The 17,506-nt window shown below is 46.1% G+C and overlaps 1 protein-coding gene across 2 annotated transcripts in view; it reads left to right on the forward strand.

Moving 5' to 3' along the window:
* The first annotated feature begins 376 nt into the window (after positions 1-376).
* il16 (interleukin 16) overlaps positions 377-17,506 on the forward strand; it is a 70,082-nt gene continuing 52,952 nt past the window's right edge. Inside the window, exon 1 of one of the 2 annotated variants that reach the window (XM_046335270.1) lies at positions 377-511. In XM_046335270.1, coding sequence (XP_046191226.1) covers positions 496-511 — 16 coding nt within the window. In that variant the 5' untranslated portion in view covers positions 377-495. The remainder of the gene's footprint in view (positions 512-17,506) is intronic. The other variant, XM_046335272.1, reaches the window with a different exon arrangement.

Here is a 17,506-nt window from a genome sequence, read left to right on the forward strand (position 1 = left end):
TCTGTGGAGGAGAGAAGTATTAAACAGAGGTAAGCAGCTTAAGGTAAAAATCCTTAGGCACAGATCTAGGATCAACTCTGATATCTAACAAAAACTGACCTCAGATCAGTGTCTAGAAGCAATGTCTTCCTACTTTGAGATCTCATCTGTCTCAGCATCTTTCTCTGGATTACTGGACAACTATAACTAACCCTGGGTTTGCCGGTGTTAACCCTTAGACAACTATTACTAACCTTGGGTTCGTTGGTGTTAACCCCTGGACAACTATAACTAACCCTGGGTTCGCTGGTGTTAACCCCTGGACAACTATAACTAACCCTGGGTTCGCTGGTGTTAACCCCTGGACAACTATAACTAACCCTGGGTTCGCTGGTGTTAACCCCTGGACAACTATAACTAACCCTGGGTTCGCTGGTGTTAACCCCTGGACAACTATAACTAACCCTGGGTTCGCTGGTGTTAACCCCTGGACAGCATGGCTGCTGTGGGAAAGAGATGATGATTGACTATGGTGAGTTTTTACCTCTCACGTTGTATACAAGGGTTGAATTGGAATATATTGATACTGTTCCCAAAATGTGTCTTTTTCCATAATGATTTTTATGAATCAATTCCTATGAAATTCTTTGTTATTTACTGTACTAAGGTGGTGTAAATGTTTTCCCATTAGCCCAATTCAATTGAATAACTCCTCAGTGGAAAGACAGATGTTGTCTGTTTTACAAAGAATATTAACAGAGAATACTGTCCATATCATATCGTAATTCACACAGCAATATCATATTGGTAATGTGTGATTCTTTAAGTTATGACTTAGGTCTATGTAATGAAGATACACAGGAAGAGCCTTCAATCTATTACTCAGGAAGAGTTTGAATCTATTCCTCGGGAAGAGTTTGAATCTATTCCTCGGGAAGAGTTTGAATCTATTCCTCGGGAAGAGTTTGAATCTATTCCTCGGGAAGAGTTTGAATCTATTCCTCGGGAAGAGTTTGAATCTATTCCTCGGGAAGAGTTTGAATCTATTCCTCGGGAAGAGTTTGAATCTATTCCTCGGGAAGAGTTTGAATCTATTCCTCGGGAAGAGTTTGAATCTATTCCTCGGGAAGAGTTTGAATCTATTCCTCGGGAAGAGTTTGAATCTATTCCTCGGGAAGAGTTTGAATCTATTCCTCGGGAAGAGTTTGAATCTATTCCTCGGGAAGAGTTTGAATCTATTCCTCGGGAAGAGCTTTGAATCTATTCCTCGGGAAGAGCTTGAATCTATTCCTCGGGAAGAGCTTGAATCTATTCCTCGGGAAGAGCTTGAATCTATTCCTCGGGAAGAGCTTGAATCTATTCCTCGGGAAGAGCTTGAATCTATTCCTCGGGAAGAGCTTGAATCTATTCCTCGGGAAGAGCTTGAATCTATTCCTCGGGAAGAGCTTTGAATCTATTCCTCGGGAAGAGCTTTGAATCTATTCCTCGGGAAGAGCTTTGAATCTATTCCTCGGGAAGAGCTTTGAATCTATTCCTCGGGAAGAGCTTTGAATCTATTCCTCGGGAAGAGCTTTGAATCTATTCCTCGGGAAGAGCTTTGAATCTATTCCTCGGGAAGAGCTTTGAATCTATTCCTCGGGAAGAGTTTGAATCTATTCCTCGGGAAGAGCTTGAATCTATTCCTCGGGAAGAGCTTGAATCTATTCCTCGGGAAGAGCTTGAATCTATTCCTCGGGAAGAGCTTGAATCTATTCCTCGGGAAGAGCTTGAATCTATTCCTCGGGAAGAGTTTGAATCTATTCCTCGGGAAGAGTTTGAATCTATTCCTCGGGAAGAGTTTGAATCTATTCCTCGGGAAGAGTTTGAATCTATTCCTCGGGAAGAGTTTGAATCTATTCCTCGGGAAGAGTTTGAATCTATTCCTCGGGAAGAGTTTGAATCTATTCCTCGGGAAGAGTTTGAATCTATTCCTCGGGAAGAGTTTGAATCTATTCCTCGGGACGAGTTTGAATCTATTCCTCGGGAAGAGTTTGAATCTATTACTCGGGAAGAGGATTCCTCGGGAAGAGTTTGAATCTATTCCTCGGGAAGGACGAAGAGCTTGAATCTATTCCTTTGAATCTATTCCTCGGGACGAGTTTGAATCTATTCCTCGGGACGAGTTTGAATCTATTCCTCGGGAAGAGTTTGAATCTATTCCTCGGGAAGAGCTTTGAATCTATTACTCGGGAAGGGCTTTGAATCTATTACTCAGGACGAGTGATCAGTACTATTAGAACTGTATGTCTTTAACTGTTTTGATCAGTACTATTAGAACTGCATGTCTTTAACTGTTTTGATCAGTACTATTAGAACTGTATGTCTTTAACTGTTTTGATCAGTACTATTAGAACTGTATGTCTTTAACTGTTTTGATCAGTACTATTAGAACTGTATGTCTTTAACTGTTTTGATCAGTACTATTAGTACTAACCTTGTTGGGACACATAATTCAGTCCCATTCAAAATCCAATTTTCCCTAACGCCTAACCCTAACCCAAAAACTTAACCTTAACCCTAAACCTAGCTCCTAACCCAGTTTGTCAGATTTTATGTTTGTTTACTATTCTTGTGGACACACACACACACACACACACACTGAGTAGACCAATTATGTAACACTGTGTGTACAGCAGCTCAAAGACATATTTAAAAACACAAATAGCCAAGTGAATGCAGGGGTGGATGGGCAAGGTTTCCTCTTGGCTAACACAAAGGAACACATTACATTTTTGGCCGAAGAATGCTAGTCCACGCTAGCCGCAGACTGAATACTCTGGTTATACACTGCATACTTAGCATTCCACATAAACACACAACACAACTTAAATTGACAGTTATCCAGACTGCATTTAAAGGAAAACTCTACCCAAAACTATATTTTGGCATTAGTCCATTGTTGATATTGTCCCAAAATGTCAGCAATAACGTTTTCAAGATATATAACTTTCAAAATCTTATCTTGAAAACTGTATTGCTGACATGCAAAACACTTTGGGACTATATTAACAATGGACTAATGAAACAAATACCAAAATATAGTTTTTGGGTGGAATTGTCCTTTAAGTAAACATCCAGAAATGATGACATTAAAGGGCTATCTAGGATTCCTATTCCTATCCTATTCCTCATGGCATGTACTGGTTATATTCTTCAACAATCAATGGCTATTTATCATTCATTTAAAAGTCAAAAAATGGATGTAACAATCCTAGATTGCCCCTTTAAATGTGGAGTTCATTCTAATCCAACCCAATCCAGCTACAGGATCTGAATACATTCATTATCCATGATTGAGTGACTTGACAGAAGGCGCTGTAAAGTTATCAAATTAAACAATGTAATGTCCTTTAACCAAAGCTGCCCTCAGAAGGAAAAAAGACGTCATGTAAATACGGAACAACACACACTTTGTTTGCCTCCCTCGTCTGCAGAGCCCCCCCCCCCCCCCCCCCTCTCTCTCTCTCTCTCTCTCTGAATCAGGTCCTATTGCACTCAGTAATGACAGCTCACCGCTGCAGCTTATGGGCAGGATATGTGTTTTCTGTGAGAGCACTGGCATTCACGCATGCACAACTAGTGAGCGCGCGCGCACACACACACACACACACACACACGCACAGCTTCATATACAGCTCTCTCTTTCTCTCTCTCTCTCTTCCCCATCCAAAGTTCTGAAAACAGTGTTACTGCTGTGTCCCATTACATCAATAGACTTTATTCGTGTCAGAGGAAATTCCGAGTCACTCTGTAGTGCTGCTGTTCCATTGCTGGAAGAAGTGAACGTTTCTCCCTTAAGTCCTTTAAACAAGTGACCTTATACCAGAGGATTATACAAAACAGACCTATAAATACACACAGTCACCAACTCTGTGCCTGGCAAGGGCCTAGAAATATAATGACTGGCATGGGTTCACTCAATATGGCCAGCGGTCCACCCATCATGGTACATTGACTTTAATGAGAAAGGCTCTTCTAGTTATTCTATTTCTATGGGCCTAATAGCGCCAAGTACTGGAGTATAGAACCGACTGAAAACCTGGCCAGTAGATGAGTACCTAGATACTATGATTAGATGTGTATAGATGTGTATATTGCTTTCTCCTAAATGCATTTCTGTCAATGTGCTTAACAATAAGCTGGGCCTGACCCCTAAAGATATGATAGCAGTAGCAGTAGCAGCAGCAGTACAGGGGTTGCTATGGACAACCTCCCTTAGACTAACTACCTTGAGAGGAAACCAAGATCTAAAGAAGGATCCATCCTCCTCTTGTTTGGCAGGTATACGTTAAGATACAATTCTTACCAATTACACTCATTATTATATATTGTTTTGTGTGTTTACACTTCACATACTAGTTTGTTATTAAGGCACATGAAAGATCACAAGAAGGAATTTCTGTAAAAAAAAGCATTTTGATGAAAACCCTTTTTAAAAAAACTTTCAAATGACTGTCCTGTAAAGTAGTAACGTCCGGCATGCGCCCCGTTCGCGTGCTGCGTCACATATGCCAACCTAGACCAGAGTCAATGTCGGCCCAGGTATGTCACTGCTGACACATCTACCCTGTAGACCTATTCCTTCACTTTGGTAAAGACAATGGTCTGAAATGAAATAATGGAAAAGCCATTCATATCTACCTAGTGCACTAACTAATACCCTACCCTGAGTAGAAGTCAAGTCAACAGTCTAGAAGAGGAAAGTTGACCTTGAGCTTAAGCTGTGTCAACATCAGTGTGTGTGTGTGTGTGTGTGTGTGTGTGTTAGTTTGTTGCGTGTGCGTGTACATGTGGGGTTTACTGTGCTCGCAAACCAACATGGGGAGAGAGTGAGAGAGACAGAGACAGAGATAGAGAGGGGGGAAGAGAGAGACAGAGACAGAGAAGGGGGAAAGAGAGAGAGAAGGGGGAAGAGAGAGAGAGATAGAGAAGGGGGAAGAGAGAGACAGGGATAGAGAAGGGGGAAGAGAGAGACAGGGAGAGAGACAGGGATAGAGAAGGGGGAAGAGAGAGACAGGGATAGAGAAGGGGGAAGAGAGAGACAGGGATAGAGAAGGGGGAAGAGAGAGACAGGGATAGAGAAGGGGGAAGAGAGAGACAGGGATAGAGAAGGGGAAAGAGAGAGAGAAGAGACAGGGACAGAGAAGAGAAGGGGGAAGAGAGAGACAGGGATAGAGAAGGGGGATAGAGAAGGGGGAAGAGAGAGACAGGGATAGAGAAGGGGGAAGAGAGAGACAGGGATAGAGAAGGGGGAAGAGAGAGACAGGGATAGAGAGGGGGGAAGAGAGAGACAGGGATAGAGAAGGGGGAAGAGAGAGACAGGGATAGAGAAGGGGGAAGGGGGAGAGAGACAGGGATAGAGAAGGGGGAAGAGAGAGACAGGGATAGAGAAGGGGGAAGAGAGAGACAGGGATAGAGAAGGGGGAAGAGAGAGACAGGGATAGAGAGGGGAAGAGGGAAGGGGAGAGAGACAGGGATAGAGAAGGGGGAAGAGAGAGACAGGGATAGAGAAGGGGGAAGAGAGAGACAGGGATAGAGAAGGGGGAAGAGAGAGACAGGGATAGAGAAGGGGGAAGAGAGAGACAGGGATAGAGAAGGGGGAAGAGAGAGACAGGGATAGAGAAGGGGGGAGAGGGATAGAGAAGAGAGAGACAGGGATAGAGAAGGGGGAAGAGAGAGACAGGGATAGAGAAGGGGGAAGAGAGAGACAGGGATAGAGAAGGGGGAAGAGAGAGACAGGGATAGAGAAGGGAAGGGGGAAGAGAGAGACAGGGATAGAGAGAGAGGACAGGGATAGAGAAGGGGGAAGAGAGAGACAGGGATAGAGAAGGGGGAAGAGAGAGACAGGGATAGAGAAGGGGGAAGAGAGAGACAGGGATAGAGAAGGGGGAAGAGAGAGACAGGGATAGAGAAGGGGGGGGAAGGGATAGAGAAGGGGGAAGACAGGGATAGAGAAGGGGGAAGAGAGGACAGGGATAGGAAGAGAGAGACAGAGGGAGAAGGGGGAAGAGAAGGGGGATAGAGAAGGGGGAAGAGAGAGACGGGGATAGAGAAGGGGGGGAGAAGGGAGAGAAGGGGGAAGATAGAGACAGGGATAGAGAAGGGGGAAGAGAGAGACGGGGATAGAGAAGGGGGAAGAGAGAGACAGGGATAGAGAAGGGGAAAGAGAGAGACAGGGGAGAGAGAAGGGGAAGAGAGAGACAGGGATAGAGAAGGGGGAAGAGAGAGACAGGGATAGAGAAGGGGGAAGAGAGAGACAGGGATAGAGAAGGGGGAAGAGAGACAGGGATAGAGAAGGGGGAAGAGAGAGGGGATAGAGAAGGGGGAAGAGAGAGACAGGGATAGAGAAGAGGGGAAGAGGGGGAGAGACAGGGATAGAGAAGGGGGAAGAGAGAGACAGGGATAGAGAAGGGGGAAGAGAGAGGGGATAGAGAAGGGGGAAGAGAGACAGGGATAGAGAAGGGGGAAGAGAGAGACGGGGATAGAGAAGGGGGAAGAGAGAGACGGGGATAGAGAAGGGGGAAGAGAGAGACAGGGATAGAGAAGGGGGAAGAGAGAGGGGGATAGAGAAGGGGGAAGAGAGAGACGGGGATAGAGAAGGGGGAAGAGAGAGACAGGGATAGAGAAGGGGGAAGAGAGAGAAGAGAAGGGGGAAGAGAGGGATAGAGAAGGGGGAGAGAGAGGGATAGAGAAGGGGAAGAGAGAGACGGGGATAGAGAAGGGGGAGAGAGAGACGGGGGGGGATAGAGGGGGAGAGAGAGACAGGGATAGAGAAGGGGGAAGAGAGAGACAGGGATAGAGAAGGGGGAAGAGAGAGACAGGGATAGAGAAGGGGGAAGAGAGAGACAGGGATAGAGAGGGGGAAGAGAGAGACAGGGATAGAGAAGGGGGAAGAGAGAGACAGGGATAGAGAAGGGGGAAGAGAGAGACAGGGATAGAGAAGGGGGAAGAGAGAGACAGGGATGGAGAAGGGGGAAGAGAGAGACAGGGATAGAGAAGGGGGAAGAGAGAGACAGGGATAGAGAAGGGGGAAGAGAGAGACAGGGATAGAGAAGGGGGAAGAGAGAGACAGGGATAGAGAAGGGGGAAGAGAGAGACAGGGATAGAGAAGGGGGAAGACAGAGAGACAGGAGATAGAGAAGGGGGAAGAGAGAGACAGAGATAGAGAAGGGGAGAGAGAGAGAGAGAGAGAGAGAAGGGGGAAGAGAGAGACGGAGATAGAGAAGGGGAGAGAGAGAGAGAAGGGAGAGGAAAGAGAGACAGAGATAGAGATAGAGAAGGGGGAAGAGAGAGACAGCGATAGAGATAGAGAAGGGGGAAGAGAGAGACAGAGATAGAAGGGGGAAGAGAGAGACAGCGATAGAGATAGAGAAGGGGGAAGAGAGAGACAGCGATAGAGATAGAGAAGAGGGGAAGAGAGAGACAGAGACAGAGATAGAGAAGGGGGAAGAGAGAGACAGAGATAGAGAAGGGGGAAGAGAGAGACAGAGATAGAGAAGGGGGAAAGAGAGAGACAGAGATAGAGAGAGACAGAGGGGAAAGAGAGAGACAGAGATAGAGAGAGACAGAGATAGAGAAGGGGGCAGAGAGAGACAGAGATAGAGAAGGGGGCAGAGAGAGACAGAGAAAGAGAAGGGGGCAGAGAGAGACAGAGAAAGAGAGAGACAGAGATAGAGAAGGGGGCAGAGAGAGACAGAGATAGAGAAGGGGGAAGAGAGAGACAGAGAAAGAGAAGGGGGAAAGAGAGAGACAGAGAAAGAGAGAGACAGAGATAGAGAAGGGGGCAGAGAGAGACAGAGATAGAGAAGGGGGCAGAGAGAGACAGAGACAGAGAAGGGGGCAGAGAGAGACAGAGATAGAGAAGGGGGAAAGAGAGAGAGATAGAGAAGGGGGAAGAGAGAGACAGAGATAGAGAAGGGGGAAGAGAGAGACAGAGATAGAGAAGGGGGAAGAGAGAGAAGGGGGAGGAGAGAGACAGAGAGATAGAGAAGGGGAGGTGAGACAGAGGAGGGAGAGAGAAAAGGGGAGGAGAGGCAGAGGAGGGAGGGAGGAGAGGCAGAGGAGACAGAGGACAGACAGGCAGACAGACAGACAGACAGACAGACAGACAGGCAGACAGACAGACAGACAGGCAGACAGGCAGACAGGCAGACAGACAGACAGACAGACAGACAGACAGACAGACAGACAGACAGGCAGACAGACAGACAGACAGACAGACAGACAGACAGACAGACAGACAGACAGACAGACAGACAGACAGACAGACAGACAGACAGACAGACAGACAGACAGACAGACAGACAGACAGACAGACAGACAGAGAGAGAGATACGTGGGGATGAGAGGTAGAGGGGTCTCGGGCAGCAGTGAACAGTAAACAGAGAAAGATAGAGAGGGAGACCTTCAACAAACCTTCAGCATGATGCAGATCTGTGTCTCCAGTCTATCTACTGTATCTGAACTGAAGGATTATTAGCCAGTCTGAAGCATTTACAACAAACACACTAAATGGGACTGTGTGCATGCAAGTGTGAGTGTGTGTGTGTGTGTGTGTGTGTGTGTTTGTGTGTACTGCTTGCCTCATTATTACAATAATGACAAACATCCTTCCATTATCAGAGCTCCCAATTCTCTTTAAAAAACAACAACTTGTGTTGCACATGGGGTTTCCACTTACCCTCCCATCTGTTATTGGAAGACCTTTCTGTTACATCACAACATAGTGTTGTATCAACCACCACACAGAGAGGTGTTTGTCAGCATGTGGAGTCACAGCCCCTGTGGAAGTCAGCTCTTGTGGACCTTGGCCAGGGATCACAGAGAGCATGGAAGCAACCTAAGACATGTGGCTGAGACAGGGTTGTGTGTGTGTGTGTGTGTGTGTGTGTGTGTGTGTGTGTGTGTGTGTGTGTGTGTGTGTGTGTGTGTGTGTGTGTGTGTGTGTGTGTGTGTGTGTGTGTGTGTGTGTGTGTGTGTGTGTGTGTGTGTGTGTGTGTGTGTGTGTGTGTGTGTGTGTGTGTGGAGGGGGAAACGAAGACTCAATATGCATTGGCTCAGCATGAGAGAGACCTGTCAGTCAGTCAGGATTTCTTATAACATGTTATGTCATTGACATGACAGTCTTATGTATGACAGTCTTATGTATGACAGTCTTATGTATGACAGTCTTATGTATGACAGTCTTATGACAGCTTTATGTATGACAGTCTTATGTTTGACAATCTTATCAAATCAAAATCAAAATCAAATCAAGTTTATTTATATAGCCCTTCGTATATCAGCTGATATGTCAAAGTGCTGTACAGAAACCCAGCCTAAAACCCCAAACAGCAAACAATGCAGGTGTAAAAGCACGGTGGCTAGGAAAAACTCTGTAGAAAGGCCAAAACCTAGGAAGAAACCTAGATAGGAACCGGGCTATGTGGGGTGGCCAGTCCTCTTCTGGCTGTGCCGGGTAGAGATTATAACAGAACATGACCAAGATGTTCAAATGTTCATAAATGACCAGCATGGTCAAATAATAATAAGGCAGAACAGTTGAAACTGGAGCAGCAGCACAGTCAGGTGGACTGGGGACAGCAAGGAGCCATCATGTCAGGTAGTCCTGGGGCACGGTCCTAGGGCTCAGGTCTGGAGCAGGAGCATGGCCAGGTGGACTGGGGACAGCAAGGAGTCCTCATGTCTCTATAGGAGAAAGCCCTGCCTCCAGCTGTTTGCTTAGAAATTCTAGGGACAATTAGGAGGCCTGCGTCTTGTGACCGTAGCGTACGTGTAGGTATGTACGGCAGGACCAAATCAGAGAGGTAGGTAGGAGCAAGCCCATGTAATGCTTTGTAGGTTAGCAGTAAAACCTTGAAATCAGCCCTTGCTTTGACAGGAAGCCAGTGTAGAGAGGCTAGCACTGGAGTAATATGATCAAATTTTTTGGTTCTAGTCAGGATTCTAGCAGCCGTATTTAGCACTAACTGAAGTTTATTTAGTGCTTTATCCGGGTAGCCGGAAAATAGAGCATTGCAGTAGTCTAACCTAGAAGTGACAAAAGCATGGATTAATTTTTCTGCATCATTTTTGGACAGAAAGTTTGTAACCCTTATGTATGACAGTCTTATGTATGACAGTCGTATGTATGACAGTCTTATGTAACCCTTATGACAGTCTTATGTATGACAGTCTTATGTAACCCTTATGACAGTCTTATGTATGACAGTGTTATGTAACCCTTATGACAGTCTTATGTATGACAGTGTTATGTAACCCTTATGACAGTCTTATGTATGACAGTGTTATGTAACCCTTATGACAGTCTTATGTATGACAGTCTTATGTAACCCTTATGACAGTCTTATGTATGACAGCGTTATGTAACCCTTATGACAGTCTTATGTATGACAGTGTTATGTAACCCTTATGACAGTCTTATGTATGACAGTGTTATGTAACCCTTATGACAGTCTTATGTATGACAGTGTTATGTAACCCTTATGACACAGGGTTCATAAAGTCTTACCTTTCCATCTGTTTGTTGAAACATTTTACTTGTCATATTTTATTTCTATTCTTGGGCATTATTGACAGGCATTATTTACAGGCATTATTTACAGACATTATTGACAGGCATTATTGACAGGCATTATTGACAGGCATTATTGACAGGCATTATTGACAGGCATTATTGACAGGCATTATTGACAGGCATTATTGACAGGCATTATTGACAGGCATTATTTACAGGCTGTAACTTCGTTCGTCTGTTGTTTGAAGAGAGTCAGACCGAAATGCAGCGTGTAGGTTACTCATGACTTTAATGAAGATAATAGCGGTACATGAAATAACTGTATATGAAAACAACAAACGAAACGAAAACCTATTACAGCCTATCTGGTGACTACAACACTAAGACAGGAACAAACACCCACAAAATACAACGCAAACTCAGGCTGTCTAAATACGGTTCCCAATCAGAGACAACGATAAGCAGCTGACTCCAATTGAGAATCGCCTCAGGCAGCCAAGCCTAACTAGACACACCCCTAATCATACACAATCCCAATTACTACAAACCCCAATACGAAAACACAACATATAAACCCATGTCACACCCTGGCTACCCAAACATATACCAAAAACACAAAATATAATGACCAGGGCGTGACAGAACCCCCCCCCCTAAGGTGCGGACTCCGGGACGCACCTCAAGAGCATAGGGAGGGTCCGGGTGAGCGTTTGTCCATGGTGGCGGTTCTGGCTCGGGACGTGGACCCCACTCCATTAATGTCCTATTTCCTCTCCTTCGCGTCCTGGGATAATCCACTTTCTCCGCCGACCATGGCCTGATAGTCCTCACCCTGATCCCCACATAACTGAGGGGCAGCTCGGGACCGAGGGGCAGCTCGGGACAGAGGGGCAGCTCGGGACAGAGGGGCAGCTCGGGACAGAGGGGCAACTCGGGACAGAGGGGCAGCTCGGGACAGAGGGGCATCTCAGGACAGAGGGGCAGCTCAGGACAGAGAGGCATCTCAGGACAGAGGGGCAGCTCGGGACAGAGGGGCAGCTCGGGACAGAGGGGCAACTCGGGACAGAGGGGCAACTCGGGACAGAGGGGCAGCTCGGGACAGAGGGGCATCTCAGGACAGAGGGGCAGCTCAGGACAGAGGGGCAGCTCAGGACAGAGGGGCATCTCAGGACAGAGGGGCAGCCCGGGACCGAAGCAGCCCGGTACTGAGGGGAAGCCCGGTACTGAGAGGCAGCCCAGTACAGAGAGGCAGCCTAGTACTGAGAGGAAGCCTAGTACTGAGAGGAAGCCTAGTACTGAGAGGAAGCTCAGTACTGAGAGGAAGCTCAGTACTGAGAGGAAGCTCAGGCAGTTAGTAGGCTCCGGTAAATCCTGGCTGGCTGGTGGAACTGGATGATTCAGGTTGTCTGGCCGATCTAGAAGATCTTGGCAGACTGGCACTTCTGGCGGATCCTGGCAGACTGGCACTTCTGGCGGATCCTGGCAGGCTGGCGACGCTGGGCCGACTGGTGGCGCTGGGCAGACTGGGAGCACTGGGCAGACTGGGAGCACTGGGCAGACTGGGAGCACTGGGCAAACTGGGCAGACTGGAGACTCCGGCAGCGCAGGAGAGGAGAAAGGCTCTGGCTGTGCTAAACAGGCGGGAGACTCCAACAGCGCAGGAGAGGAGAAAGGCTCTGGCTGCGCTGAACAGGCGAGGCGCACTGGAGGCCTGGTGCGTGGTGCTGGAATTGGTGGTACTGGTGCGAGGACACACACAGGAAGCCTGGTGCGGGGAGCTGCTACCGGAGGACTGGTGTGTAGAGGTGGCTCTGGATAGACCGGACCGTGCAGGCGCACTGGAGCTCTTAAGCACCGAGCCTGCCCAAGCTTACCTGGCTCGATGCCCACTCTAGCCCAGCCAATAGGAAGGGCTGGTATGTGTCGCAGCTGGCTCTGCACCCGCACTGGAAACACCGTGCGCTCCATAGCATAACACGGTGCCTGCCCGGTCTCTCTAGCCCAACGGTGAGCACAGGGAGTATGCGCAGGTCTCCTACCTGGCATAACTATTCTCCCCTCTAGCCCCCCTGAATATTTTTTTTGGGGTGACTTTCCGGTTTCCAACCGCGTCGCCGTGCTGCTTCCTCATACCTGCGCCTCTCCGCTTTAGCTGCTTCTATTTCCTCCTTGGGACGGCGATATTCTCCCGGCTGCGCCCAGGGTCCTTTACCGTCTAATTCCTCCTCCCATGTCCAAATCTCCAAATGGTGCAGTCTCTCCCACTGCAACTGTTCTTCACGATTAACAGGGAGAGTAGGCTCAGGTCTGACTTCTGACTCAGCCACTCTCTCTCTGCGCTTTCCCCCGTTACTTTCCGTTTTCCCTCTGTATAGCCGTGCTTTCCTTTTCGAATCCATACGTCTATAGCCCTCCTCGCATTGCTGTAGGGAATCCCAGGCGGGCTCCTGCACTCGCTCTGGGTCGGCCGCCCACCTGTCGATTTCTTCCCACATAGTATACTCCATGCTTCTGCTGTCCATAACGTCCTCCTTCAAATCCTGCCAGTTCACACGCTGCTCGGTCTGTGAGTGGTGGGTGTTTCTGTAGCGTCGTTCGTTGTAACGTCGTTCGTTTACTGGGCTGTTGTTTGAAGAGAGTCAGACCGAAATGTAGCGTGTAGGTTACTCATGACTTTAATGAAGATAATAGCGGTACATGAAATAACTGTATATGAAAACAACAAACGAAACGAAAACCTATTACAGCCTATCTGGTGACTACAACACTAAGACAGGAACAAACACCCACAAAATACAACGCGAACTCAGGCTGCCTAAATACGGTTCCCAATCAGAGACAACGATAAGCAGCTGACTCCAATTGAGAATCGCCTCAGGCAGCCAAGCCTAACTAGACACACCCCTAATCATACACAATCCCAATTACTACAAACCCCAATACGAAAACACAACATATAAACCCATGTCACACCCTGGCTACCCAAACATATACCAAAAACACAAAATATAATGACCAGGGCGTGACACAGGCATTATTGACAGGCATTATTGACAGGCATTATTGACAGGCATTATTTACAGGCATTATTGACAGGCATTATTGACAGGCATTATTGACAGGCATTATTGACAGGCATTATTTACAGGCATTATTTACAGGCATAATTTACAGGCATTATTGACAGACATTCTTGACAGGCATTATTGACAGGCATTATTGACAGGCATTATTGTAGGCATTATTTACAGGCATGATTGACAGGCATTATTGACAGGCATTATTGACAGGCATTATTGACAGGCATTATTTACAGGCATTATTGACAGCCATTATTTACAGGCATTATTGACAGGCATTATTTACAGGCATTATTGACCGGCATTGTTTACAGGCATTATTTACAGGCATTATTGCAGAGAATTGCTCTCTCTCCAGATGACTCCATGGAATGATTTACATTCCAAGCTGTCTGGTTTCTTTTATTATTGCAGTTGGTCCATGAATGAAGTGTTTTGTAAATTATCTAGTTACTGGGCTGGGAACATTGAGTACCCAACATTATTTTGAGGCGGCACTGATAGCCGTTTACTGGGCTGGGAACATTGAGTACCCAACATTATTTTGAGAAGGCACTGATAGCCGTTTACTGGGCTGGGAACATTGAGTACCCAATGTTATTTTGAGAAGGCACTGATAGCCGTTTACTGGGCTGGGAACATTGAGTACCCAATGTTATTTTGAGAAGGCACTGATAGCCGTTTACTGGGCTGGGAACATTGAGTACCCAATGTTATTTTGAGAAGGCACTGATAGCCGTTTACTGGGCTGGGAACATTGAGTACCCAATGTTATTTTGAGAAGGCACTGATAGCCGTTTACTGGGCTGGGAACATTGAGTACCCAATGTTATTTTGAGAAGGCACTGATAGCCGTTTACTGGGCTGGGAACATTGAGTACCTAATGTTATTTTGAGAAGGCACTGATAGCCGTTTACTGGGCTGGGAACATTGAGTACCCAATGTTATTTTGAGAAGGCACTGATAGCCGTTTACTGGGCTGGGAACATTGAGTACCCAATGTTATTTTGAGAAGGCACTGATAGCCGTTTACTGGGCTGGGAACATTGAGTACCCAATGTTATTTTGAGAAGGCACTGATAGCCGTTTACTGGGCTGGGAACATTGAGTACCTAATGTTATTTTGAGAAGGCACTGATAGCCGTTTACTGGGCTGGGAACATTGAGTACCCAATGTTATTTTGAGAAGGCACTGATAGCCGTTTACTGGGCTGGGAACATTGAGTACCCAATGTTATTTTGAGAAGGCACTGATAGCCGTTTACTGGGCTGGGAACATTGAGTACCCAATGTTATTTTGAGAAGGCACTGATAGCCGTTTACTGGGCTGGGAACATTGAGTACCCAATGTTATTTTGAGAAGGCACTGATAGCCGTTTACTGGGCTGGGAACATTGAGTACCTAATGTTATTTTGAGAAGGCACTGATAGCCGTTTACTGGGCTGGGAACATTGAGTACCCAATGTTATTTTGAGAAGGCACTGATAGCCGTTTACTGGGCTGGGAACATTGAGTACCCAATGTTATTTTGAGAAGGCACTGATAGCCGTTTACTGGGCTGGGAACATTGAGTACCCAATGTTATTTTGAGAAGGCACTGATAGCAATTTTTATTGGTTGTGTGACACCATCAAAACAACAACCAACCAATCATGCGTACTTTCATGTCTCCCGACGAATGAGGGGATTCTACTTATGCTCTGGGCCTGCCCTGGGGTGAACCGGGTTAGCGTTGATTACATTAGTTCTGGAACCAGGATCACTCCTGGACATGAGCCAGGTGCCCCGTTTTGGCCGACCGCAAAGTTGTCTCGAAACGGTGGAGTGATGAGTAGAGCTTTTACATGCAGACGGGTTTGCTTTTGATAAAAAGGCTTTATCTGCTTCCCAATGAAAACTAGTTACAAAAAAATCGAACATAGATTTGATGGAAAAAAATATGTTTCTGCCTTGTTGACAACATTACCGAGCAGCGCAGATTACGGTTGGATTTAAGAAGGGAGCTCCTTCCTCACCACTTTTCCCCATTCACGTCACAGGTCATAGCCCAGTGGACTTAATCGAACTCCCTCAAAGATTGCTGAATAATGTTGATTGATTTTTGAACAGGCAATGCTTTCAAAAGAGTCACACATGCTCAACAACCTTTCTCACCCCCCTCAAACATATAAAACTACAATCATTTGTCATGGGATGCCCTTTTCTGATTGTAAACCGGTGGTAGAGACGTGAGATTACAGTTTATGTCAGGATTTCACATGACAGTCAAACAACATAATACAGAGAAAGTGTCTGTCCATGACAGTCAACAGCAGAGAAAAAGTCTGTCCATGACAGTCAACAGCAGAGAAAGAGTCTGTACATTGCAGTCAACAGCAAACAACACAATGCAGAGAAAGGGTCTGTACATGACAGTCAACAGCAAACAACACAATACAGAGAAAGGGTCTGTACATGACAGTCAACAGCAAACAACACAATACAGAGAAAGGGTCTGTACATGACAGTCAACAGCAAACAACACAATACAGAGAAAGGGTCTGTACATGACAGTCAACAGCAAACAACACAATACAGAGCAAAGTATGACAGTGGGGTTGTATTACTGTTGGTAAAGTAAATAAGTAAGTAAGCAGCCCATAGGGCAGGAGCATAGATATCCATTAACCTAAAATATATGATTATAAATACAGTTGATACAGGTTTTATAGACATTTTCTTTATAAATAGCCTCTAAAATATATAAAAACAGACCATAACTGTCTCAGAGGGGTTGGGTTAAATGCAGAAGTCAGATTTCAGTTGAATACATTCTGACACCTTTCCCTTTCAATGTTTGTTGTAATAAACTTTGTAATAATATGATACAGTGTCAGTACTTGTTGCATTTACAACTTGTCTCAGTACTACCATCAACTGATTTCAGCCAGGGTATGGCTGAGGACTGACAGCATTTACAACTTGTCTCAGTACTACCATCAACTGATTTCAGCCAGGGTATGGCTGAGGACTGACAGCATTTACAACTTGTCTCAGTACTATCATCAACTGATTTCAGCCAGGGAATGGCTGAGGACTGACAGCATTTACAACTTGTCTCAGTACTATCATCAATTGATTTCAGCCAGGGTATGGCTGAGGACTGACAGCATTTACAACTTGTCTCAGTACTATCATCAACTGATTTCAGCCAGGGTATGGCTGAGGACTGACAGCATTTACAACTTGTCTCAGTACTACCATCAACTGATTTCAGCCAGGGTATGGCTGAGGACTGACAGCATTTACAACTTGTCTCAGTACTATCATCAACTGATTTCAGCCAGGGAATGGCTGAGGACTGACAGCATTTACAACTTGTCTCAGTACTATCATCAATTGATTTCAGCCAGGGTATGGCTGAGGACTGACAGCATTTACAACTTGTCTCAGTACTATCATCAACTGATTTCAACCAGGGTATGGCTGAGGACTGACAGCATTTACAACTTGTCTCAGTACTATCATCAACTGATTTCAGCCAGGGTATGGCTGAGGACTGACAGCATTTACAACTTGTCTCTATACTATCATCAACTGATTTCAACCAGGGTATGGCTGAGGACTGACAGCATTTATGACTTGTCTCAGTACTATCATCAACTGATTTCAGCCAGGGTATGGCTGAGGACTGACAGCATTTACAACTTGTCTCAGTACTACCATCAACTGATTTCAGCCAGGGAATGGCTGAGGACTGACAGCATTTATGACTTGTCTCAGTACTACCATCAACTGATTTCAGCCAGGGAATGGCTGAGGACTGACAGCATTTATGACTTGTCTCAGTACTATCATCAACTGATTTCGGCCAGGGTATGGCTGAGGACTGACAGCATTGTCTGCATGGA

The sequence above is a fragment of the Oncorhynchus gorbuscha genome, unplaced genomic scaffold, assembly GCF_021184085.1.
Source record: "Oncorhynchus gorbuscha isolate QuinsamMale2020 ecotype Even-year unplaced genomic scaffold, OgorEven_v1.0 Un_scaffold_694, whole genome shotgun sequence".
NCBI lineage: Eukaryota > Metazoa > Chordata > Actinopteri > Salmoniformes > Salmonidae > Oncorhynchus > Oncorhynchus gorbuscha.